The sequence below is a fragment of the Coenobita brevimanus genome, chromosome 45 (assembly GCF_032717465.1).
Source record: "Coenobita brevimanus isolate Jiangsu-jjx chromosome 45, ASM3271746v2, whole genome shotgun sequence".
Classification (NCBI taxonomy): domain Eukaryota; kingdom Metazoa; phylum Arthropoda; class Malacostraca; order Decapoda; family Coenobitidae; genus Coenobita; species Coenobita brevimanus.
In genome coordinates, this window is record NC_136998.1 from 40,706,794 (window position 1) to 40,734,565 (window position 27,772).

A 27,772-nucleotide genomic window follows, 5' to 3' on the forward strand; every position below is an offset into this window, starting at 1 on the left:
CTACCCTTCCTAGCCAGGGTGTGATGGCTTGGATTACCAATTTTGTGAAGTTCGCCCATGTTAACTCGGGGACGACTTTTGGTGCAATATTGGCCGCAGCTTTGTCCAGTAGTGGTAGTGTGACAGCTATTTTCTGCTTGTCAACTTCGAACCCAATATTCAGCAATGGTTTCATTATTGATAGATGTGTGTCGATGTCATACTGTTCTAGGTCGAATTTGGGCAACTGTAAGTACGATTTCGTTGCCATTTTGCTGATTTCTCTGTTTGCTCCTCTCTGCGTATGCCCGGGTCAAGAACCACCGCTGTCCATCAGTGATATGCTAGGCGTTTTTGGGTTGGCTTCCCGTCCTAAGAACGCCTAGGGTGTAGCTGGGTTCCCTTTCTAGACCGGAGCTTAGACTCAGTATGAGAGGAACAGGGCATAAAAACACAGGGCAACAACCTTACACGTATATTGACAAATTCTTTGCTATGGAACAGGAAGACAGTTTACACAGTATGCTAAACAAAATTAATACATAGGCTGGCAGGTGGGTTTCGAGTATTACACAGGATATTAGATAGACAGGAGTCTTAGTCTGGGTAAGGAGGCAATACATAACTTTCACAGTCCCTGCACAGGAGTTGTTTCCAGTGGGAAGGCAAAATATAGGTTTTACTATAGTTCAGGGATATTTACTCTGACACTGACTCTTGTTCCTGTTTCACGATGATTATATGTGTAGCGTCACTGATTTCTGTTTCTTGATTCACACAGGGTGGACGTGCGCTGTCACAGAGTTATAATACCGACACAGTTTTGCCTCTCGTCTTGCACAGAATGGATATGCACTGTCCCAAGTTTTTTCCTCACTTTACTGGATCTCACTATTCATTTACACCACACAGTCTTTGCCTCTCACTGTTGGTCTGAGGGAGCCATGTATCACAGTCAATGCTAGGTAATGTCGGTGATCGGGCAAAGGGGAAGGGGGGAGGCCTGGGGACTCACAGTCGTCGGCCTGGGGTAGGCAGAGTCCCTTCAGGAATCCCTTCCTCCCGCGGCCACGGGACCACTCACAGGGGCATTGTCTCTCGTCGAGGGTTTGGGCTGGGCGTGGTGAAGGGCCCCTCACTGTCGGGGCTGGGAACTGGGGTCTGGCCATTAAGACTCGGGCCAAGCAGATCCTGAAAGTGCTCCCTCAGGCGCCTGGTGGAGGAAGGACATCGCCTTCGTCGAAGAGGGGTGAAATCTCACCCGGGGGTCCTGGGGGCGCCTTCAGAGGCCAATTGGCTGCAGTCTCCTTCCCGTGGTGCCGCCATCAGGTTGGGGCTGCATCGTTGCTCCTGGTTGGAGTCCGTCTGGTGGAGGTCCTCCTCGGTGGCCGACTGGATGGAGAAGAGCCCCGGGGATAACACCGGTCTCTCCACCAGTCCTTGGGGCAGGAGTCCTCCTCCAGGAGGTTACCTTGGTCTGGGTGCACAGAGGAGTGGCCTGCAATCCCGCCTGTAGGCAGGGCTGAGTGCAGGTTGCCCTCACACTGCAGAGTCACAGGGGGCGAGGGACTTTGGTGTCCCTCCCAGGTGCAGACTGTCGCTGGGTTACCTTGGGCAACAGACGGAGGGCAGCTACAGGCCATCCCGTCGCTGTTGGTGTGGCTTCAGGCTGTCACTGGGGCCCGACTCCCTGACAGGAACACAGACAAAATGCGGCTATGAGCCATTGCTTGCCTGTTGGTGCAGCAGTAGGCCGTCGCCAAAATCCTGTGTGGAGGGCAACATGTAGATGAGGAGCAGCTATAGGCCATCTCCTGCCTACTGGCGCAGTTATGGGCCATTGCCAGCATCGTGCCCTCCGAGGCAACTGCAGAAGGAGAGGGGGCATACCTGTTTCTCCCCTCATGCGGCTTTTGGCTGTCACCGGCTCTGCAGAGGGTGTAGGCAGCATCTGACGGAGCGGCTATGGGCTGTCCCCTCTTTGGAGGCCCAGCTATAGGCCTTGGCCTTTTTTGTGTGCGGCTTTTGGGTGTCACTGGGGCCCTGCTATAAGCCGTGGCCCTTTGGTCGGAGTGACTATGGGCCGTCTCCTTGTTGGCAGAGCGGCTATGGGCCGTCTCCTTGTTGGCAGAGCGGCTATGGGCCGTCTCCTTGTTGGCAGAGCGGCTATGGGCCATCTCTTGCTTTGCGTGGCTTCTGGCCGTCGCTGGGGTGCTGCTTGGAGTTGAAGAGTCATCTCCACCCTGATCCTGGCAAGGGATAGCTTGCCCGTTAGGTAGTGCACTCCGACTGGGGTGGTCTCGTCGATCTTACTCTGGGGAATTGGGGAGCGCGGCCCAGGTGAACTTCTGTCCGTATTGACTGGACATGCTGAGCTTTCTGTCTGCCCTTCCATGGTCTCCTCCTGGGGGTGTTTCCACACCCCTGTGGAAACACCCCACCTCGGATGGAGCCATGACAGCACCCCCACCCCAGAAGGAGATCACGGAGGGGCAGGAAGAGAGCATGCCAGGTCCGAGCGATACAGGCCCAGGTACACCAGGGCCCTACGCTTCTCTTTCCCTCAACACAGCCAGAGACAGCCAAACAGTCCTGGTCACCAACAGCTCAGCCGGGCCAGCCCTCGCCAGGATAGGGGTGGGACTTGTCTTCTGACAATCCCAGGCAGCACCGCAGTATCGGCCACTGTCCGTACTGGGGAAGGATTGGCCACTGTACGACCTTCTGCTGTTGCCCCCTGCAGCACCGCAGTATCGGCCACTGTCCATACCAGGAAGGAGCGGCCACTGTACGCCCTTCATCTGCCTACACCTCCTCCGGGAGCAGCACCGTGGTATCAACCACTGTACATACCAGGGAAGGAGCGGCTACTGTACACCCTTCCACTGCTGCCCTCAGGGGCTGTGGAACCGCGACGTCAGCCACTTTCCACGTCGGGGAAGTGTCGGCCACTGTACGCCCTTTGTCTTCAGTCTCTAGGGCCTCCCCATCAGAGGAAGTCCCTGGCGCAGCCCACCTACCACTCAGAGGCCGCGTGGAACGCCCTTCTCACTCTCTCCACAGGTGTGGTTCCCAGGAGGAGGAGCTGCCCTTTGAGGAGTGGTGGGAGGGCCTAATCCTGGGAGAGGCAGTCCATGCCCGACGAGTCGCCCTTGGACGATGCCCGGTACTGACGGACGCCACCTGGATGGGACGCCGCAGGCCACTCCTGACAGTAGTCCTAGTGGTGACTGCAGCCCCCAGCTGACCAGGGACGCACCCAGGACCCCGGGGCGGGACTTCCCAAGCCCGTCCCGCCGCCGACCCTCTGCCAGGGGCAGACGACGGCAGGCGAGACTACTGGCCTTTTTCGGCCCGAGTCCCAAGGGCCACCTGGCAGGTCGAGGCTCCACTAACGAAGTACCTCCCTGCACCCTGGAACATGATCACACCCGTGTCCCCTACGGGAGGGCACGCCCGAGGACCAGCCCCCCACGCCCGGGAGCCACCTCTGATAAGCCCAGGTTTCAGCTGCCCAAGAAGCCCACTAGTGTAATAACAGTGACTCCATACCGATCGAAGACTGACAGTGTCTGTTGTTTATATCGGTGGTACAGTGAAGACTGACTGTGTTCACACCCATCACAGTGACACCTCTAATGTATAAAGAGAATTGCCTAAGTCTGAAAGTAACGAGTGGTGCAGTACACTAGGACTGTACGGGAAGGACTATATGAACTGTGCCTATAATTCCAATGTACTATTAGTGAATATTGTTAACTGATGGTGATTGCCGTTGTATGTATTGAGTGCCTGAGATTGTCCATTACACCTATATTGTATATACTTGCTGTATATTGTAAGGAAATCGAAATTAAGGCAGTACATGTGTAAGGTTGGCGTACCGAGTTTTCATGCCATGTTCCTCTTGCTGTGTGTTCTAGTTCCGGACTCGAAAGAGTAGCCTACCCCGCTCAGTAGCTATAGTGTTCTTAGGGCGAGAAGTCGACCTATAAACATAACAAAAATCAATACCTACGTCAAAACAATAAAAGAGAGAGAAACTGGACATCTGACAAACCAGTGCTGATTCAAAGGCAATAATTGGCGAATATATTTCACTATCTGATAGCTAGGTGACGGGAGTGTGCTATCTCTCCCAGCAGGACTAGCTTGCCTGGGCGGGGTGCGAATTCACGACCTTTAATTCGGTCTTGTGTCATGCGCTCTACCACTCAAGAAGATCTTGCCACCACTGAGCCACTCTGCCCTCGGAGGTGAGCAAACGATGATAAAAATTACTGTATTTAACTGGAAGGGAGGCTATAACATCAATTTATGTAGCAGGTAGGCCACTATAATAATATTTATACCTTTGGTCCATTGTCACCATTTTGTGTGAAATGTTTATAATTTCTCAGTTGCAGGTGAATGATTGATTGAATGAAATATTTATCGTTGAAAAGGTGTACAGAGTACTTATTACTATTTCCAAGGCCCGCCCGGCAGGCGCTGGAATCAAATTTAAATTCTGAATTGACTGAAGCTTCAACCTTAATATCTTTGTATTAAGCTTTGTAGTAAATATAATATTTGCTTATCCATGTTGATGACTTGAAGGTTGGGTTATTTAATATGGATCCTGATTTTTTATAATGATGCTGAATTGACCCATGTGGTGCGCTACACTCTGATTGGCCAAGAGTTTAAACTCGAGTTTGTTTTGTTCGGTGTCCGTCTTGCTCAGCTGATTCTTCAAGAATTTTAAGTATTTTAAGCGTAACTACAAAACAGGAGGTTGAAATAATATTGACAAATCACCATCAGAGTTGAACCAGGACGTAAGTATATAAATAAACAAGAATTAGTTTGTTATAGGCGTATATGGATGTTGTAAGGCAGTGCACATTTTAGGCGGAAAGTTTACTTGCCTGGTCAGGTTACCCATGGTTCTTGGTTCCTGAAGTTTATTTGTCTGAATCTGTGTTTGCGGTATTTGTTTTGACAGAGTTGCAAGCAATAGTGATGATTAAAGAAGGCAGCTACTTTTGGTAAGCTGTGCCGGTACTGAAGTTTCCAAGACTCGGCATTACTTACAGTAACTTACCATCCCCGCCTGGGGGATGTAATCATTCCTCAGGCGGACGGTTTAGGACTGGGACAGGAAGCTGATGCTAGCTCTTGAATCCCCCCTCCCACTCACTTGCCTAAAGAATTTATCGATCTTTGCCTTGAAGCTTTGTTTCAGCCAACACTGCCTCCTGGTTCAGGTTATTCCATTCATCTACCACAAGATGGGAGAAGTATACTTCCTGTGGTTTAGCTGTGGTCTCTGTTTTGCAATCTTCAAAGAATGTCCTCTTGTGGGTCCATCTTTTAGAATAAAAAAGTCTTGTTAGTTCAGTCTTTGTAATCCATGCATGATTTTGTGTACCATTAAGTCACCTCTCAGTCTTCTCATATCGAGGGATATTAAGCCCATTCTTCTTAATCTTTCTTCATGAGTTGAGTTGATATTCGGGAGTTTTGCCTTTGCAACGGCACTCCCTGATGCTGTCTTTGGTTTGAGCTTTGGCTAGCGCTTTACCCTGAAATTACAAAACTTCTATTTCTTTTTACCTATTTCTTGCTTTATTTTCTCTAATTTTCCAAAAAGTATAGACTTTCTCTGTAGTTTCTTCAATGTTGTTATTATCAAATAGGTAATCACCAATTACATAATCTTCATTTTCCACTTATGGTTGTTGTAGTTTCACAGTTTACTTTCTTCACTGTATCCGGGACACCATAAGAGGAAATGCTTCAGGTCTTCGTATTCTGCCTCATACACCTTGCACTTAGTTTCTTCACCACTAAATCTCTTCCTGTTGTTTAGGTTCAAAGTGTTGGTCCTGCACTTTTGTAGTGTGGATGATGCGTGCTTATTTTTTTTATTTTTTTAACATCTCCGACTCTGGGCAAAGGCTTCAGGGCCTATCCCCATATTCCAAAAGTCCTCCTTGGGGTCCAGTGGTCCTCCTACACCTCCACATGTCACCACTTTGGCGCTAACACCCACCGTCCATATTGAATACCCGGTACATGCTATGGCTGTCTCTTACAGTACTGGTGGTAGCGGGGGTATTTTTACGACATGTCGGCGGGCCTTCTGGTAGATCAGTAAAGTCTGATTTTATGAAATTCAAATCCATAAACTGTTCCCTGCCCCAGCCGGGATTCGAACCTCGGTCCATTAGGACTGCCCGCCACCTCTCTACCGATTCAACCACCGCCTACCCCATATGTCATATGTGCTGTCTTGTCCTCCAAGTTCTTGTCTTTACTCTCTGTAGATCTTCAAACTTGATTTGCACTCCATCTCTCTTTTCCATCGTCTTGTGTCCCAGTCTTTCATTCTCTCATCTGTAACTTTCATCGATTCCTCCGTGTGCCCAATCATTCTAATCCTTTTCTCCAAACCTTTCATCCATTTACTTACATTTTGTACTCTCATCTCCTCTATTATCCTGCTAAGCAGATCATTTCCATCCTCCTTCATACCATACCTTACATACTTCTACTGTGTTTCTGTTATCCTAGCTCTCATACTTGAAGCCTCTGCCTCTCCCCTCAAAGGAGCCTCCTGTGCATACCTTGGTGCCCCCATAATTTGCCTATAAACTCCATTTTCTGTATTCTGTAATCTATATCTTCCTCTGTCATATCTATCGCTCCTACTCCATATAATATTGATGGTAACACTATACTTTTCCAAAAAGTTTTACCAATAAGTAATATAGAACAACTTTTAGCAATTACTGAGTATGTTGTGTTAGCCAGTTTTACAAATCTGATTACACACCTGAGATTTCTTTTTGTCCAACAGTATCCAGCAAGTGTTGAGAAGTAATTAGCTAACTGGTTTTGGCATTTAGTTGAGCTTCAAGTCCATAGAAAATATCCGATGTATTATGGCCAACTCCAGCATGGAGATTCTGTAAAAGGAAGTGAGTCATCATTTTTTATATACAGTGTGTTGTGTATATTTCTCATCACCAGCAGGAGCCACTATGTCCCAGAGTGACAACTTGTATGAGTTCAACGCACCATGCCATGTCTTTGACCTGGTGAACGATGATGTCGAGGTGGATGAGTCCTATTTTGGTGAGTTGTGATGATGACCAGACTTTATTGATTTGCTTTATTTGGGAGGGCAGAGGGCTTCAGGTCATTCTGTTCATCTATTCATTGTATCTCTCTTTGCTGTAATTTACTCTCCTTTCCTGAAACTAATGGTATGGTAGCAGGAGGCATGGTGTGTTTACTGCCAACCTAATGTAGAAAACAAGTACAGCACAGGTATAAAAAATTGGCTTATACTAAGAACTGACACTAACTATATATGCTTTTGGTATCAATTTCAATCCATCTGTATTATCCATATAGTAAAGTTGTGTGTATTTGCAGTATATTCCCAGGATTACCGATAGTTTGTAGTAAACACTATTGCTTTGTATTGTAATGTCAGACTGCCCAAGGAGTGCTGAGTTCGTGAGAGAAGACAAACCCACACTAAGAGAACAGCAGGAGCAAAAACATAGACAAGAGGAGGAGGAACAAGAGCAAGAAAAGACTCCAGAAAAGCCACAGGAAGAACAAAAAGAAAAAGAAAAGGATGAGATTGTAAAAGAACCTGCACAGGGAGAGGATGTACAAGAACAACAAAAGGATGAATGTCAGGAAGAAGGCGAAGCACATGTACAGCCAGCATCAATTAACATACCAATGGAAACTCCCAAGAGACACCCACCTACCCCACAGGACAGTAAAGAGCAGCCACATGACCAAGGTATGTCATTATGAGGAATTGGGCAAATCAGCTTTACAGGTAGCAATTAAACACTAATAAACAATGTTTGTGGTATTCTGTGGGTTAACTGCAAAAAAAGGGCATAAAAAGATATAAACAGGATTTAATATACCAGTATTGTATTTATCATTTAATCTTCTCTTGGTGAGCCTAAAGCCATTGTTAGTCTTGATGCTGTTAATGCACAGCCTTATTCTGCTGGTGAGTATAAAGTCATTGTTAACCCTAGATTAGCAAAGTGGTGTCGAAGTCGGTACCATAGGCCTATTCAACTTTACCACGCCGCCGCCTACGGGCGTCTGTGGTCACCCTCCCCAGTATTCTCAGTTCAAGGTCTGCTGTGGTGGTGCATGGTGGGTAGGTTTTGCTCCAGTGTAAAATTTTGGTTTTGTGCTTCTTGGTCCATTTTTCGGTACCACCTTGCCACTAATGTGAGGTTGAGGCTGGATATGCATACTGGTTAATATGATTATGTATTTATGTTATTTTGCAGCTAAAAGATTGTTATAAAACAGAAAGTAAACAACAGAAACATTCAATCCGGGGGGGGGGGTGAAGTGGACGTGTAACGGTGCCCCGGGATGAGTCTGACGCTCCCACTGCTGCTACATAGTTGCCCATTATTTATTTCATTAAAATTATATTTTTCTTTGTTTGTCAGTAGTTTTAGGTTAGAGCTCTTGCAAATACATTGCATTACCTTGAAAAATTTTTTAAATTAAAATCTATATCATTTTCATATTTTCATTTTCCAAAGTTGGTACTGAATCAGGTTGTACCACCTCACCACTCATGTACAAATCCTGACCTTGCTAATCTAGGGTTAAGTGTCATTGCAGTCACTTAGCACTGGAGAGGGCGGCCTTCCCGTGGTGGTATCAGTGTACCCAGGGTCTGCCCGGATCCACAAATGTTCCTCAGTACCTCCCCATTTGATAAGCCTGGAGTTGGAACTACTGTTGTGCTACTGTTACACTCATTATGTAAATATTTAGTATGCAATATTTTCTGCAGGTCAGCAAAAGGCAGTTGTGGCAAAGCCTATAAAGGGTGGCCGAAAGAGTGAAGTGGCCAGGGTGGGAGTTCGACAGTCACCTCGCCTCGCTGCCATCAGCAAGGTCAGATCTGGCCTCGTATTCTTGATGGCTTAGATTTTATAACACCATTTTATTAGCATTTTACTTTTGTACATGGCTTATCAGCATTCTGTCTCATCTTTGTGGGAAAAGGGGTCAGAATGATGATGATGCATTTGTTTTAATTCATTTGCAGTACAGTAGTTACATGCAGTAGCTATTTGTGTTATAGACTGTCAATCAGAGTAGCGCTGACTGCAGATCTCTGGTTGTGAGGATAGAATAGACTCTGAACTTTCAGGTAATCAGCCCCTTCAGTATGAGAGGCCTTGTCTAACATGGGTAACATTGTGTGGCAGGAGCAAGATAAACTAATAAGGATATCAGCTGTATTGAAGGGCTTAATGGGGAAAATGGTCAGAGTGATGTTGATGTGAGATATCCCCTCCATATTATAGAGCTCAGCGACTTTTTCATGTTAGCCAAACAAAATTACATTTGCAAGTAATGACTAAATTTAGCACTAAATTCCTTAAACTCAAAGAAGGGCAGTGATAATTAAGCTGCATATATTTTTTAATCATCAAAATTTTACTGAAGACCAATAGAAAAAGTTAAAAGAAATTGATTTTCTGTTTACAGCTCATATATCATCAAAAGTAAACATTAAGCCTAAGTCAAAACATTGATGGAACACTACCAGTGTGTGTGTGTGTACAGTCTGACTCGCAAGTTCATACTTGTCTGCCACAGCTCCTTGACAGGAGACTGCTGTGTAGGTATTTGTATTGAACTTCATTCTAATCACAGAGATGTAATGTGAAGGTCTGAATATTCCGTGTGTTTTAGTTCAAGAATGTTACCGAAGACAGTCAGTTGAATGTGGGATGTGAGCGTATCGTTGAAAAATAATCATCTTTACAGCATTAGTTCAGACCTAAAATGATGGAGGAACAGGTAGTAGAGTCTAGGACTATTCAGTAAATGAAACATTTATGAATTTTTCATCGTTACTCAGCTGATTCCCAATGTGATTGCGATTATTGATAATTTTTTTCTTCCGATACTGAAGCTGCGCTGAATAATCGGCTTTTGCTTTCTGATTTACAGCACTAGTTATAGATTTGTGTTTGATTTTGTGCAGGCTCTGCGTCGGAGTAATGCTGACCGCAGATCCTCAGGATCTAGAAGGTCATCGGGCAGCCCTCGCAGTGCCACCCAGGCCAGTCGTGTGGCTAAGGTCCGCATCAGCCACAAGTAAGTACACTTCTTTTTATTTCATGTAGCAGTTAGTACCAGACATGGGGTAATAGCAATATGTAATAGTAATAGACTATTACAGGGTTTTGTAAGTAACAGTAATAGTAATAGATCACAAATTCCTGGCTGTAATAGTAATAGAAGGCCAAGTAATAGATCATTGTGTATTACTTTCCTATTACAGACACTCATTTAGTCTTAGGTGTCGACAAAATAAATTATATATGCATTGTCAGCCTATCAGTAATTATTTAAGACAGTACTATCTGGCAACAGCATCTCATACAACAGTAACTAACTACAAATTACATAATACACCCAAAGTTCATGCATAGGTCTGGTGATATGATTACATTACATTCGTTTTCGTTTTTAAAGGCTCCAACATGCTTGCATGCGTCGGCCTTGGTCACCTAATGGCGGCTCTCCACGCTGCACGATCCATTGCAGCCTCCCTGTTCAGTCCCTTAACCCTGAGGTCACACTTAATGACCTCGTCCCATGTCTTTCTCGGTCTACCCCTCATAACCCCACCCCCAGTATTAACACTTCTCACCTTCTTCATCCAATTATCATCCCCCATCCTCTCCACGTGTCCAAACCATCTCAATCTACCTCTCCTCATCACATCACCAATACACTCCAGTCCCATCCTACCTCTCAACTCTTCCATCGTAAACCCAGGCCTTGGACGCAGGGACGCACTGCACATCCACCTAATCATTGTCATTTCTGTACGTCTGAGCTGGCGAATATCTTCCTCCTCCACTGCCCAGGTCTCACTACCATACAGCATTACACTCGTAACACATGCTGCATACAAAGACCCCTTATCACGTAGGGAGAGTCCTCTCAATGTCAGGAGAGGCAAGAGCTCCCTGAACTTCTTCCAACCACTTCTCACCCTAGCCACAGAGCTATCCCCAGCCCCACCTCCAGCACACAACATGTCTTCCAAATAACAAAACTCTTCCACACACTCAAGAGATTCACCAGCAAGTTCAATCCTTTCACGTCTGACGATCTCCACCTGCTCACCCCGGCACGCCATACACATAAAATCAGCATTATCTTGCAGTCTACCTCTGATGCCACTACATCTCTTATGCACCCATTTATCACACACACCGCACAAGATGGAATTACTTCCCACGCCCTTGTGGCAAACTGCACATAGCCACTCTCCCTCGTCTTTGACAGTACCGCCACCAACCCTAGATATCATCACTTTTGTTTTATCTGCATTTACCCTTAAACCCTTTTGCCCCATACCATCTCTCCACTTCCTAAACCTTTCCTCCGCCTCCCTTTCATTCTCTGCAATCAACACCAAATCATCAGCATACAACAACTCCCACGGGAGTCCATTTCTAAAGTCACGTGAAAGGGCTTCAAGTACCATGATAAACAACATGGGACTCAAGACTGACCCCTGATGCACACCAACATTCACGGAAAACTCATCACTCAAATCTCCATTCACTCTCACCTGGGTGTGAGCACCCACATACATGGCCATAACCACCCTAACCAGCCACTCCTCCAAGCCAAGCTTTCTCATTGCCCACTTCACCTCCTCTCTAGGGACTCTGTCAAAGGCCTTTTCCAAATCAACAAAAACAAAATAAAGATCCCTTCTCCTACCAATATATTTTTCCTGAAGCTGTCGAACAATGAATATGGCATCAGTGGTCCCCCTACCTGGCATAAACCCAAACTGCATCTCATCAATATTCACTCTTTCTCCATTCATACCTTCTAAAACTCTCTCCATTACCTTCATTATCTGATCTAAAAGCTTTATACCTCTATAATTTCCTCTTTCCAGGACATCACCCTTCCCTTTATACACATTTACAGTTACACTCTTCAGCCAATCATCTGGGCCAACACACTCATAAATAATCCTATTTATCAGGTCAGTGACTAAACTCACCCCTATATCGCCTGAGGCCTTCAACATTTCGGCAGTCAACCCAGACACACCTGCTGCCTTCCCCACCCTCATCCTGCCTATTGCCTCACTCACAGTAGCAGTATCAATCAAAGGCCAAGGGCCAGACACTGGATCTGCTGGCTCCAAACCTTCCCTGTCCCAGTCAAACTCCTCATTCAACAACCGGTTATAATGCTCTCTCCATGCATCTTTAATATCCTCACTGTTCACCACTACCCTTCCTTCATCATTCTTCACACACTGCTCACCTATGATATCCCGTTTATCCCTCTTCACCTGACCTGCCACGTAGGATTGGATGATCGATGAATGGATGGATTCAGTTTAATTAACTACTGTTGTCATAAATAATATATTAATAGTAATAGCCCTTTTTTCCTGCCATCTTCTTCTTTCTTTCTTTCCTTCATTCTTTCCTCGTCCTTCTGCCTACGGGTGACTTTACACTCCCTCTTCTGTCTTTCATTCCTTCATTCTTTCCTCCTTCTTCTGCCTATCTGTGACTCTGCACTGAGTGAAAAGCCAAATGGTTTCGTGTACACCAGGAAACTATTTACTACGCTGGATGGTAACCATATAACCAAATTTTGGTGCCTGGCGGTTTAGTGGGTAATTATTGTGCTCCAGTCTGATTGAGCCGATGAAGGTTTATATCCAAGGGGTGGTTGGGGTTTATTGCTCACATAATGCCACTCAGGGATGAGTGAAGTTGATCACTCTCATCTTAAATGTCAGGACCAACTGCCTAGCCCCGGACTCCTATGCTTCTCATGGGACAACTAAGGATTGGATGATGGATGGATGGATGAATAGTAATACTAATGATAATAGTAATATAATAAAGAACAGTTGAAAGTAATAGCAATAGAAACCCAGTAATTGACCCCATATCTGGTAAGTACACCACTTTGACTTTATTTCATGTAGCAGTAAGTACACCACTTTGACTTATTTCATGTAGTGATGTGGATGTGCTGGAAAGTACAGTATTGGAAGTACCCTGGGTTAGTTTACCACATGAAGAGAATGGAGAATGAATAAATCAACTAGGAAATGTGAGTGAGGTGGAGGGGATGACGAAGGATGAGGTGGAGGGATGGGGTGGATTTATCAAGGAGGATGGTGTGATTTGGAGAGAGGGCAAATTGATCATGGAAGACATTGTGATGTGTAGGTGAGTTTTTTTTCCTGGTCACTGCCTTGGGAATAACATGCCTGGTTATAGATGGAAAGGTGATGTATGACCAGGACTTACTGGTACAGAATTTCAATATATTTTTACTTTTTGTTGCAGGCCATCAATCCCCAAGGTATCAGGTATGCAAGGTTTGAGTCCTGAGGACAAGGCTAATCTAGAAACCATTGCAACCTTCAAAAAGAAAATTGCAGAGTACAAGAAGAAGAATGAAGTCAATAAACCCATGCGCATTGGGCCCACAAAACCACAGGAATTCCACTTTGCTACAGACAGTCGACTGCGCCAGAAAGACACAGCCACAGAGGAGCACCGGGAGGATTCAGAGCCACACCCCAGGCCAGCCAGACCCCTTGGTCCAACTAGACCACAGGAGTTTCACTTTGCCACTGACAGTCGACTGAAGGCCACAACAAAGCCAGGTGAAGAGGAAGTAGAGGAGCCTGTGGATTTTGCCAAGTCTCTTCGCACCAGCACCACCTCCCTTGTGAGTCATGTCATTAGTTAGCCATTTCATTCTGAGGTTGTTTCTTTTTAACCTTATACTGGACATTATCCCTCTTAATTTGGCCTCTGGTTCATCTGGATATGAACCTGGTGGACTGCAGGCTGAAGTTGCCCTTCTGCAGTTCACTATGCTCCTATCAAAGGATAAAGAGGAAATGTAGGCCCATTTAGTTATATTAATGACATTATTGTGTATGTATGTGGTAGGTGGGTTTGCTCACCATCCACTCAGTGTAGTGCTGCTTTGGGTGTCTGTCCATTCCTCTTCTGTCTTTCCTTCATTCTATCCTCTTCGTTCTGCATATGGGTGACTTTGCACTCCCTCTTCTGTCTTTCTTTCTGTCATTCTTCTTCTTTCTTCTGTCTGTGGGTGACTCTACACTGAGTGATAAGCTAAATGGTTTCCTGTACACCAGTAAACTATTTAGTATGCTGAGTGGTAACCATACAACCAAATTATGGCACCTGGTGGTTTAGTGAGTAATTAAGGCACTTAGTTGGATTGAGCTGGTGCAGGTTTATATCCAAGGCGTGGTTGGGGTTTATTGCTAACATAATGCCACTCAGAGATGAGTGAGGCTGGTCACTCTTGTCTTAAAAGTCAGGACCAATTTGCCGGTCCCTGGGCTCCTACGTTCCTCATGGGGCAGCATAAGATTGGATGATCGATGGATGAATGGATATGTATGTGTGCAGAAGTAGTGTTAATTAACCCCTTCTTCCTTCAAGCTTGCCCAAGGTGACCAGGCTTAATTAATGTTTCTGTTTACTTTTATCAACATGTCCAGAACAAGGAGGTATGCAAGGGTCGAACAGTACCTCAGCCATTCAACCTGACAGAATCTCGCAAAGGCAAAATTGAGGAATCTAACAAGTTTGTGTCCATGGCAGAACTCAACCTCAAGTTCCACACCAAAACTCCTCAGAGGTTCAGGAGCAAGAGGGCTGGTAGTACTGGTGAGGCAGCAAGAATATTCCAATGTAGTCCAGTGGTTAGAACATCTTAATCAGAGTTACTGCTGTGCATAAGTTCAGTTCCTCTCTCTCTCTCTCTCTCTCTCTCTCTCGCTTTTTTTTAATAATAAATAAAATAAACGCTATCAAAGGGCAGGAGGCTGGTTGCTTACCTTTAACTGTACTGGACTAAGGTAGCATGTCCTTAGACCTCAACACCTTAGAGAAGATAATCTAAAATTTACTCTAACCATTTATGGTCTTTATATTTATTTTTATTTCAGTGTCATGCTTTTGAAAGTTCTCTCTTTATTGTTTTTTTTGTTTCATTTTATTCTGGTCCCTATCTCACCTAATTCTAAGGTGGGAAGTAAAGGCCAGAATTATGATAATTAGAAAGGAACTAAAAAAGAAACCAGCTGTTGATTCTTCTGAAGTAATTAAAACTTAGGAAAACCTGTGGTCATAGACTTAGGGAAAGACAATGAACACGGTTGATCCAGAGCTTACCAGTTGTGTCCCGAGGATACCAGTTAACTGTTGTAAGAAAGACCTGGCCAGATGATGATGATGATGTTAAGAAGTTGTTACTACAAGGTACTGTATTGACCATCAGATGAACATGAACCTGATGGCAAAAAGGCACGTGCAGGCATCACCATCCCCAACACCCCCAACCTGTCCACACGCAGCCGAACACGCAACCTTAACTACCTCACACATGAGGAGAGGGAGCAGAAGGAGTTTGAAGAGGAACAAAAGTGAGTGTAATGTTGTAATCCTTTATTTAACACACACACACACACACACACACACACACACACAGCAAACTACGTCTCTTGACTGCTCCCAGGCTCAGGCCCAGCCACCGCTGCAAACCTTAAGTAGTTTTCAGGAATTATGTTTGTCCTGTCTCCTATGGTCTTGTTTTAAGTTTAAAATACTGTAAGTTAATTTAGACTACCAAAAATGTAAAGATTTATTGGCAAGAGTATACATAAATGTTTGGAGTATTTTTGGTAACAGCTGTTTTTGGTACTGTAACCAACCTCAAACATGGCCGATAATGTAAACATTGAGAGACTCGACTTTCCAGGATTTGAGAGAAATACTGATGTCATGGATCTGGTTACAACATTGATTATGAGGATTAGTGAACTTGAAAAGAAAGTGGAGAGTCTAGTGTTAAAGGACGTGTCTAAAAATACTGAGATTACTATATAGAGTCTGATCCAGTCAATGAGATGGCGAATCAGGAGATCAGAAATTTGAAGCGTGAAAATATTGAATTGAGGAGAAAACTAGAAGAGAGTACTAATAAAACGGAGAAAGTGAGCAGTGTATTAGAAGAGCATAAGGCAAAGTGGGTACACGTAGAAGAACAAAGAAGTGGTCAGCTTAAGAGAAATCATCCAGGAAGAAAGGGAAATGAGCAAGAAGAAAATGGAAGAAAATGTAGTGAAAATACTGAAGAAAAAAGAGAAAATAGTGAGAGAAACTGTAGAAAGGAACAGATGCGTGGTAATATTTGGAAACAGGCAGGAGCAAGAGAAGTACGTTAGATCCGTGAGACCCGAGAGAGGTACGAACCTTGTGAGGGGAATATTAGGCAAGATAGATCCCGAGGGAGACAAGTGGGTAAAAGAAATTGAGGAAGTAAGGAGGATAGGGCCTTATAAGAAAGGGGAAACAAGATCAATGAGAGTCAAGTTGTCATCAGAAAGTGTAATAAATGGTATACTTAACCCGTCACGTCCTCAGCTATTTCACACCTCCGACATCCCTCAATCCCGAGGTATTTCCGATTTTTTTTTGTTCTCTCTCTCTCTCTCTCTCTCTCTCTAATCCTCCGCTTTTGGTGAGAACATTGAAATTTCATAGAGAAATCACTCACCTGAGGTTTAAAATACTCGATCCAGGTAGCAATACCTTCTTACCTGACTGGGTTTTCTAACAGGCTGGCACCAAAGAAAACGAGTTCTGTGGGAGGATAATTATTCCACACCACTCATAAACGGTATTTATTTATTTACTTGATACGAATTTATATGTAGTGCGAGAGTATATTGGTTTTCAAACAGTAATATAGGCATTATAAGCATTGTTTCACTCACTAACTCATCACCATACCTGACCTTCTTTTGCCACATTACCTGATCATCATTTCTGACTGTTTCTTCCTCTAATGCTATGTAAACTTTGTCCTCCACATTGTCATCGATTGGGGAATCACTCTGGCCCTGAATGTCTTTATTGGCCAGGTCACTGGTAACAGGTGAATTGCCGAGACAATGGCGTGCGGGGGGGGGGAGGTTATGCGGTGTAAGGCATTGTCCCTGCTTGGCATCTTGGAGAGGAATAGAGGAAGGTGTCCCGTGTATAAATACGAAAAATCATGCGGGAAAATTGAAATTGTGCAAATTAGGGACCTTGCAATTGCACGATGTACCAGTACGTCGTCGGGACTGGCAAATGCAAAATGTTGCAACGTACCCATACGTCGACGGGACGCGGTGGGTTAAAGTGACCTGGAAATTAAGCAAAGAGGCAGTGATGGAAAATATAAGAGAAGATTTGAATAAAGAAGAAAGAGAAATTTTAAAATCATTGAAGGAACAAGTAAAGGAAAAAAATAAGAAGAAGACAGAGGAAGAATGTAATACTTTTTTTTGGAGAGTTGCATTTCCTGAATGCAGCTTAACCCCATCCTTAGGTGGGAAAAAAATTTAGGATGATATGGCAGTTGTGAATATGTGAGATGGTGATGTATGACAGTTGAGGAAGTGAAGGATTCAACACGGGACTGTGGTAGATGGATAAAGTATGTAGGGAGGTTAACATGAATAGAGTTGCATTACTTTTTTAACTTGTAAAGATGGAGGAGCTACTTGGCAGCTGTTAATGACAGTTTTCTATTTCAGACATGCATTCAAAGCTCACCCAGTCAACAAGAAGGCACTGGAGCCACCCTCAAGTGGATATCAGGTGGAGAAAAAAGTCACAGCAACGGAACCATTCAATATCACTGCATCCAAAAAGGTAGCAATGATTCTCACTCACTGTGTTTTCTGGAATCTTGACACAGTTTTCTTAGCAGTACGGTAGAAGCTCAATTATCCAGGTTCGAATTATCCAGGTTTTGGGATATCTGGGCCGTGACCAAATGGTTCAGTGGTACATTAATGCAGTCTGTCCTCCCCTAATGCGGGTATTTGCTTCTGCACCAACCTCGTGTTAGGCAAATATCGCATTAGAGGAACTCTTGAAAACCCTAATTTCTTTCCGTACCCCTGCCCAAAGTCCGTTTTTTCCCCCTTGTGGAGCAAAATTTTTTCATATCCCCCAATTTAAAATTCCTAAAAGCATTAATATGGTTATAAAAATACAGTAGGTCAATAGGAGTTTTTAATTTATTGTACCTTACAGTATGTGAGGAGAAGAGCAGACACACTTTGCTGGAGATGAGGTACAGTAGAGAGGGAGAACATGAGGCAGGCTGAGGATGATGGTGTGGGTAGGAATGGACAGAGAGAGGAACACAGGAGGCCGGTGGGAGGTAGGGGGGTCCTGATTGTTTGGGTGGCTGGTAGAGCGAGAAAGGCGAAGCGTGATTGGCAGGCAGTGACGTCAAGTACAGTAATCCCTCCAATATCCGATGTAATAGAGCCAGAGGCATGTCTGGATATTGGGCCCCAGCCTCCTGGACTTGTACTTATGGACCTTAACTCAGAAAAACACCTATACAACTCCCTCTGGACAAGCATTGCACTTATTTAAGACCCAAATCACACCAATAAGGGACATAAAAGACTTAAATAAATGCAAAAGAACCATAAAATGAGGTTTTAGAGGTGAGTTTATACAATATTAAACATTCTGGGTACTTACAACAAGTCCCTGGCTCCTGGACTGGTTTGAACTGCCAGTTTGCAGTCCACAGTTAAGCCCTTGCACTCTAAATTCTAATTTCTTAACACTGTGCAACACTGTAAATTCCCATGTGTTCTAGTGGCGAGGTATTGCAGTTTATTCACTGTTTATTCACAAAAAACAATTAGGGCTTGCATTGCCATAAGCATCTGCTCTCGATTGGAGTTTGGCTGTGACTGTTGATGATGGCAGGGTAACAGAGTTGCCAGATCGCAACGGCCACATTACCATACTCCTCAATTTTCATTACCATTTTTAACTTTCATTACCAAATTCATAAAGCTAGCATCTATTCTTCACTAATTATATACACAAGTGGAAATACATGTAATCACTCTTCTTATAATTAACAGCGTGTTGATTATTATCACGCTATATAGGGTAGCAGATTAATCAGAGAGAGCAAACAATCTACCATCACCATCCTGTGTATCCTCATACATGTGACAAATCCATTTGGTAATGCATTATTCTGATTCATTACCAAACGAATTTTTCATTACCAATTTGGCTCACATTTGGTAATGAAGAATACCAAATGGCAACCCTGACAGGGAAGGGGGGAGGGGGAGGAAGGAAGAGGTGAAGGGGCCATGGTGTAACAGCTGTTCGGCACCACACGGCAATTTCAAATTACGGGTGGGAAAAAAAGTCAGATTTTTTTTTAAGTTTTTGCGGTTTTTGGCCCATTTTGGGAATACTGTACTGGATCCCGGGATGAAAATGTCCGGTTATTGGGGATGTCCGGAAATTGGGCGTCTGGATATTGCAGGGATTACTGTGAGGCTGCGCAGCCCACACTGCATCACAGCCCACCCGGTTCAAATACTGTATTACTCTAATGATGCCTGCATTAGAATGTTTATTTCCTGCTGTAAAATCGTGCCACATTAGAGCAATATTGCGCAACAGCAAACAGCATTAGGGGAGGACTGACTGTACATAGAATTATCCATATGATAGCTCCTGTTTAAACAGCAAGCATCAGGTTGCTTGCGAGCGAGCCACGGGTAAACGAGTGTGAGCGTACCCCCCCACCCACACCACCTACTCACAACTCAATCACAAGGGTGGTGAGGTGACTGATAACCTAACCTAACCTAACATAGCTTATCTACCTAATAATTTAACCTAACCTAACCTGGGCCCCAGTTGGGAAATTGGGAAACAAAATTCACCTTTGAGTACGTTGAGTAAGTTTCTTCCATTATTCCGGAAACAACTGTAGGTACAGCATAAGGTATGTGATGAAAATAAGGGAGGAAATCTTTCAACAAGAGAAGGTAATTTACCACCCTTAAAATAGAGAAATACAGAAAACTAATTAGAGGAATAAGAAATGAATTGGTAAGGTCTTTAGGCTGTATGTTTGGACGAAAATTTATGGGTTTCACAATTTTAGGGGATGAAATGGAACAAAAATGTTTTCTAATCAGAAAAAAAAATTACACTTTCATCCCAATTGTTCTCGTAAGTTGGCATTCAGTTCCACCTTCTTTGTTCAATATTGCGCTTCCCAACACATTTCGGACTGACTTAGCATACAGTTATTTCTGCTTCATAAAGTTAAGTGTACATTTACTGCTCATTCTTTTGTTTGTTCTTATGTGTATGTGTGAAAGAGGGAGTATTGATACAAACATTAAAACTTTGAAAAGATGGGCTCAAGGCTGGCCACGGAAGTACACAAATTTCTGAACTCACAGCTGTTGAAGGGGCTAAACACATGCTCTACTTTAAGCAGTAAAAACACCTGACCAAATCATTTCTTCCTGATAGTCTGTTATATTCTTATTATCATTTCTGGTTGGTAAGTAAACGTTTCTTGTTAAATCTGTTTCCTCGTTGGTTTTAGCGTTCTATTGTGACAACTCGTGTTTGACTCATTAACACAATGATGGAAGGGACCATTCTGACCTAAGTTTTTAACTAAACCTGGCCTAACCTAGCTTAACTGTATCTAATAATTTAACCTAACCCAACGTCCAATTGAGAAATGAAATCCTCTTTTGAGTATGTGAGTCTCTTCCACTGTGCTGGAAACAGTCGTAGATACGGCTTAAGGAATGTGATGATAATAACAAGGAGGAAATTTGTCAGCAAGAAAAGTAATTTACGAAACTGAAAATAGTCAGAAAAGTACAGAAACAAGGTGGAGGAATATGAATAGAATTGGTAAGGTCTTTCTGCTGCTTAAAGTGTACATTTACCGGTAAGTAAATCAGTCTAACAGTACTTGTGTTTTGTTTCCGCCGGATTTATCGTGATTTCGGATTATTCGGGCATCCCTTCACACCATATAGCCTGGATAATTGGGCTTTCTCTGTCTATTTTTGCTTACCTTATTGTACATTTCTTTATGCTTGTATATTATCTTTTCAGTTTCTTTTTTTTTTTTTTTTTTAGTACTCAGCTGACTGGGTTATATAAATGTTCCTCAACTCCCTCCTAGTGCTACCAGAAAGGATGGTGGACTGCAGAAGAGAAACTTCAGCATGCACTGCACTTGGTTTGCATACAGATGAACCTCGAGCTACAGTTACTACCATCACTACTGCAGTGATCTGTGTTGATACTGCAGAGGTATAAATGTCATACAAGAGAAGAGGAACATGTGAATGCGGAATCATATAGCCAGTGCAAATTCAACTCGGTTAACAGGGAGAAAGTCTGTGGTCTGCATTGAGATATTTCAGTACTGTATTTGTTTCTAAAGATACAGGAAGGAATATTGGTAGCATAATGTTGTTGTGGCCCCAGGCACATCTAAATATGAATCCACTGGACTGCAGGCTATAGTTGTTCTAGCCCTGCAGGCCACCTCTTGCAGTGCACTTTCATCTCTTCTGTCCAGCTTGTCAGAGAGAGTATTATCCAATAATTGCTGTCCTTCATGTATGTAACAGGTCACCTCAGGAACTGTATACCTCAGTCTTTATATCTGTTTGTCTATAATCCCAGTCTTTTAAACACAGTGTGTCCAGGCATCTTGAATTATACCTAGCTTAAATTTCTCTTGTTCATCCCCCCCCCCCCCCCAAAAGGAACAACTGCTTTGCAGGCTCCTAGCCTTTGATTCTTTTTTTCTTTTCATAAAAAGAGAAAAAAATGCTCCTCAGGGACAGGCAGGGAGTTTAAGGATATCTGTATACCTAAGTAGCTCTGGCACCTGGTTATAACAGTGCCACCACTGAAAGGTGTCACTGTCAGTCTGAATCTGTCCATCTATTTATTTATTTATCTTTGTACAGGCTCAGCCTCCGTCGATTCTGGGCATGAAGTTCCAGGAAATGTGCGACAAGCTTGGTGGTTCAGCATCATCTCTAGCTTCACTGCCCCATGGAGGCCTTAAATGGGAGAAGACGACAGCCAAATGGGATAAAACATCCACCAAGCCACAGCCATTCAGCTTTGACTCTAAGGACAGGACCAGGTACCAGCAGAAGGAGGAAAAGATCAAGAAGGTGAGGCACTGAGAGGGAGAGAGTTCACGTGGGTGAGGTGAAAATGAAGATGGGGAGAGGGAGACAGGATAGAGTGGAGGCATGTATGGATGAACAAATGACTGAGAGAGAGTATGGGAGTGAAACAGAGTGGGAGAGGGAAGAGACATCAGGCAGTTTGGAAAAAAGAGTAATTAAGCTCAAACCCTTAAAATCAGTAGTTGGTGGGTGGGGATCATCATCCACTCACTTGATGTAGTTCTGCTTTTGGGTGGCTGCCCTTCTCTTTCTTCCTTCTTTCCTCCCTTTCACTTACATCCTTTCTTTCTTTCCAGTTCCTTCTGCCTGTGGGTGACTCTACACTGAGTTACAAGCCAAATGGTTTCCTGTACACCAGGAAACCATTTGCCACACTGGGTAGTAACCATATAATCATACTATGGTGCCTGGTGGTTTAGTGGGTAATTAAGGCTCTTCAGTCGGATTGAGCCTATGTTGGTTTATATCCAAGGGATGGTTGGAGCTTATTGCTCACAATGCCACTCAGAGATGAGTGAGGCTGGTCACTCTCATCTTAAATGCCAGGACCAACTTGCCGAGCCTTGGGCTCTTACGCTCCTCATGGGACAGCACAGGATAAGATGATGATGATAAAGCAGAGACTACCTGTACTCTTTTTTTTTTTTTTTTTTTTTTTTAAACAAATGTCTGTCTAACAGGTGGTGGAAGATGAGAAGAAACTGGCAGAGTTCCATGCCAACCCGATGCCAGTATTTGAAGACGGTGTGCGTGGTGTGCCTCCAAAGAAGCCACCAACACCCACAAGAGCGCGCCCATTCAACCTTCAGTCAGACCAGCGTGGTGTAGCCAAGCAGGAACAGTTGATTAAAAAGGTGGGTAGGAGGGGCCTGTATACAGGAGTTGAGGGGAAGGATGGGACTTGAATGTATTAGTGTTGCAGTGAGGCTGAATGTAGAGGGTGGTGTTGTGAGAGGTAGATGGAAAAACACTTGAAACAAGGTCAGATTGTGACCTTAGGGCAAAGGGACTAGAGAGGCTGCTGAGGTTAAGCAGTATGGAGAACTGCCATTAGGTATCCAAGGTCAGTACATGCAAGTTTGTTGGAGACTTTTGAAATAAGGGAATGTAAGTAATGTAACATTTTCTGCAACAGCTGAAGGAGGAGGAGCAGATGGACACAGAGAGACGAAGGTTCCATGCCCAGCCAGATGAAGTTGTGCATCGCCAACCTTTCCTGCCAGCAAAGTCCAAGAAGCCTTTGACAGACATATCTGGCTTCACCCTCAACACGGAGCAGCGAGCTGAGGAGCGCATGGAGTATGAGCTGCACCGCAAAAAGAAGGAGGATGAGATACTTGCTGCCAAAAGAGAGGTAAGTATTGTACAATATATACTTTGAACAACCATGGGGACATCACACAACCTTGTCGCACGCCCACACCGATCGTGAGCATTCACTTGGATGCCCATTAACCCTTACACATGCTTCACTACCATCATAAAAACTCTTGACAGCACCCAGCAGCTTACCATCTACTCCGTACATGTACAGTACCTTCCACGATCCTTCTCTGTCTACTTTGTTGTATGCTTTTTCCAGATCCATGTACACCATGAACACCTTATGGTCCATCTCTCAAGTCCTCTCCACTATCTGTCTTACCGCAAATATTTGATCCAGACATCCTTTACCATTCCTAAAGCCACCCTGTTTATCACTTACTAGGACATCTGATATCTCTCTTACTTTCTCTATAATTCTTCTTTCATATACTTTCCCTTCCACACTCAGTAAACTTATGTCACAATAATTCATGCACTCACTTTGCTCACCTGTATTTTTGTACAGAGGTACAATTATAGCCTTTTTCTACTCTGCTGGCACAGTTTCACTCATCCATGCCTTCTTATATATCTCCAAGAATCACTTCATTCCACTCTCTCCACTAGCCTTAATCATCTCTGCATACACCATATGAACCCCAGCTGCTTTCCCATTTTTCAGCTGCTTCACAGCACTCTTCACCTGTGCAAGTGTCACGTTTCCTGGCATTGCATTCGTTCTCTGCACACCAGTCATGTTTACAGTTGCTCTGATCTCTCTACTCCCACTCGTCAGGCTTTCAAAATATTCTTTCCATCAGGTCCTTTCTCCATCCCCAGGGGTTAATAATCTACCACTTACATCCTTCACACACTCTTGAATTTGGTTCTCTTTTGTACTGTTTTTGTTTTTTCTTGGAAGGAATGATCTGCAGGCTCATAGCCTTTGGTTCCCTTTTCTTGCATTAAAAAAAAAAAAAAAAAAAAAAAAAAAAATAATAATAATAATAATAATAATAATAATAATCGGTCACCTCCTTCCAGAATAACTTCATATTTGCAGAGTAGTTTGCTTTCATTTTTCCTCCTAGATCATCATTTACCTCCTTCCTTTTCCTCTTCACTTATTTCAGTTGAGTCCCTGTCCAGTAACCACTCTAGCCACTTCTTCCTCTTTTCCTCCACAGCTCTCTTAACCTCTTCATCCCACCATGCCGTACCTTTCTTCTTTGTTGTTACTCTTGCCACACCACACACTGCTTTAGCATTCCTTACTAAGCAATCCCTATATGCATTCCACAGGCTGTCCAGAGTCATTCCGTTTCAGTTCACTGATTCTAACTCCTCTACTTTGATCCTGTATTTATCTGCAATTTATTTAATCCTCAGTGTCTCGACTAGTCTTTCTCCCTGACTGCTCCTCTTTCTTCTGCGCCACCTCACTCCTCTCATCTTGATCTTGCTTACCACAATCATATGATCTTACAGACCTCCACATCGTCATCTCACGGCCCTTGTATCAGCAACCATTCCCAGCATTGACCTCTCTACAAGCACGTAATCAATCAGGCTCCTTTCAGTATGATCCTCGTTCCCCCAATACCATGTATATTTATGTGCATCTTTGTGTTTGAAGTACGAGTTACAAATCTTTCAGTCACTTCCCATTATCATTTTTTCCTGGCACTCTATTACAACCCATTATGTCATCCTCAGGACCAGTGCCTACTCTTCCATTCATATTGTCCATTACGATCACTTTATATCTCCTGGGCATTTCTCCCACTGCTTCATCCAGCTCGTCCCAAAACCTGCCTTTCTCTCTCTCACTTGTGTCATTGCATGGTGCATATGCTACAATCACAGTCACTTTCACCTTTTCAGACTTGAACTTGACATACATACATCTCGAGCTGACACATTTGTAATCTCTCATTCCACTCTGCCACACCTCATTCCTCAACAAAGCAACTCCTTCCTTGCATCTTCCTTGCCCATTCATGCCCAATCTTACACATTTCACACCCTCCCACTTCTCCACTTCACACCCATTCATCTTTGTTTCACACAATGTCATCATGGTATATCTTGCACTCTTGGACACATTCACCACTTCCCCCCTCTTGCTTTCCTCATTCACACCTCTCACATTCCACATGGCCATGTGAATCTCCCCGTGTGGAAGGGGCCCTGGGCAGGTATTGGGCCCTCCGAGGCTCTCCGAAACGTTTGCCATGATTAAGTGATTTTACATGCGGTGAGGATCTGTCCGTTCTCCCCTTTGGGGCTAAGATGCGAATGAATGTGTTTGAATGGATGAGTAAATGGAGAGTGAGTTGTCCTGTCTCGGCTACCTCCCTTTCCTTGGGGGAAGCAGCCTAGGTATATAGATATAGATAGATAGACATAAGGGAATCTGGAGGACACTTAATCCAGCCGGACACCCCGGTTATATGGTTACCATCCAGCATGTTAAATGGTTTCCGGGGTACAGGAACCATTTGGCTTGTCACTCAGAGTAGAGACCCTGAGGCCTCCGTCCACTGAATGAGTAGATGATGAGAGCCCCCATCTACCACATAAAAAAATAATAGCCTTCATTCTTTCCTTGTCCTTCTGCCTATGGGTGACTTTACACTCCCTCTTCTGTCTTTCTTTTCTTCATTCTTTCCACTTCCTTCAGCCTGTGAGTGACTCTACACTGAGTGACAAGCCAAATGGTTTCCTGTGCACCAGGAAACCATTTACTACGCTGGGTGGGAACCATATAACCAAATTTTGGCACCTGGTGGTTTAGTGGGTAATTACTGTGCTCCAATCGGATTGAGCCAGTGAAGGTTTATATCCAAGGGGTGGTTGGGGTTGATTGCTCATGTAATGCCACTCAGGGATGAGTGAGGTTGGTCACTCTCATCTAAAATGTCGGGACCAACTGCCTAGCCCCGGGCTCCTACACTCCTCATGGGGCAGTGTAGGACTGGATGATGGATGGATGGATGAAAATAGTTTGGTGCGTGGCATAGGCTAGGGTAGGGTAGGAGGTGGCATAGGTGGAGAGTTGGAACAGTCACTTAAAATATTTAAAGTTCTACACTTATTTCACTTTATAGTCAGATAAACTTAAATGTAGCGCTATCTTTCCTTCATTCTTTCCTCTTCCTTCTGCGTATGAGTGACTCTACACTGAGTGACAAGCCAAATGGTTTCCTGTACACTAGGAAACTGTTTATTATGCTGGGTGGTAACCATATAACCAAATTATGGCACCTGGTGGCATAGTGGGTAATTAAGGTGCTCCAGTCGGATTAAGCTGGTGCATGTTAATATCCAAGGGGTGGTTCGGGTTTATTGCTCACATAATGCCACTCAGGGATGAGTGAGGCTGGTCACTCTCATCTTAAGTGCCAGGACCAACTTACCTTGCTCCGGGCTACTTCGCTTCTTGTGGGGCAGCATAGGATTGGATGATGGATGGGTGGAGTATAATAAACTGAAATGTAGCACTTGGAATATAAAAAGCTAAAATGAACCCTTTGAATGAACATTGAGAGTGAAAAGGGGGCTGAAGCTGGCTTTGTCCCCACATTTGTCTGTGTTACAAGCCCGTCAAAAGGGTGGCGGGAGCTACATTCATGAAAGAATAGTACGTCCTAGTAGAGGTTGCCGTAAATCGCAACATTCCACTACCTTGAAATAACGTGTATCCCTTTCTTTGTGGCTAACTGTACAAATCATTAATGAACATATGAACGCACACGGAATGCACCAAGTATGAGCTGCATTGCAATGAGGAGGAGGATAGAGGTATAGGCTGCTAAGAGAGAGTAAACCATGTACACCACAGTTTAAAAGAGCTGTTCACATTTATATAAAGCATTGTATAGGAATTTGGTGGCATTAATAAGGTGTGAGTGATAATGTGGCCCATTTAACTTGTAACATTCTTTTTCCATGTTTTTTATCCAAACTTACCTATCTTTTATGTGGGAAGATGGTGAGAATTATGATGATGAACTTGAGATTGACAGATGAGGAACATGTTCTAATCAGTGAATCCAATTCCAGCAAGAGGAGAGGCAGGCAGTGGAGGAGGCAACAGAGGTTGCCCGGCTGCGTCGGGAGGCTGTGCACAAAGCTAATCCCATACGCAAATACAAACCTGTGGTCATTCACCCTGCCAGTCAGCCTCCCACCGACCCAAAATCTCCAAACTTTGCCACAGAGTTCCGTCTACGGTCACGATCCACCAGATCCAACTCCACACTTAATATTTCATCTGCCACTTTTACTGCGGAGTGA

General features: G+C 44.0%; 1 protein-coding gene across 1 annotated transcript; it reads left to right on the forward strand.

Annotated features, from left to right (window-relative positions):
* The first annotated feature begins 4,697 nt into the window (after window positions 1-4,697).
* On the forward strand, window positions 4,698-27,772 carry LOC145398362 (targeting protein for Xklp2-like). The gene is made up of 14 exons (XM_080271251.1): window positions 4,698-4,799; window positions 7,000-7,101; window positions 7,466-7,786; window positions 8,822-8,925; window positions 10,028-10,140; window positions 13,395-13,612; window positions 13,739-13,791; window positions 14,591-14,759; window positions 15,373-15,517; window positions 17,678-17,795; window positions 21,938-22,150; window positions 22,849-23,022; window positions 23,304-23,522; window positions 27,539-27,772. Exons 2-14 carry the CDS (start codon window positions 7,008-7,010, stop codon window positions 27,770-27,772), a joined length of 2,175 nt encoding a protein of 724 aa, XP_080127377.1. The 5' UTR covers window positions 4,698-4,799; window positions 7,000-7,007.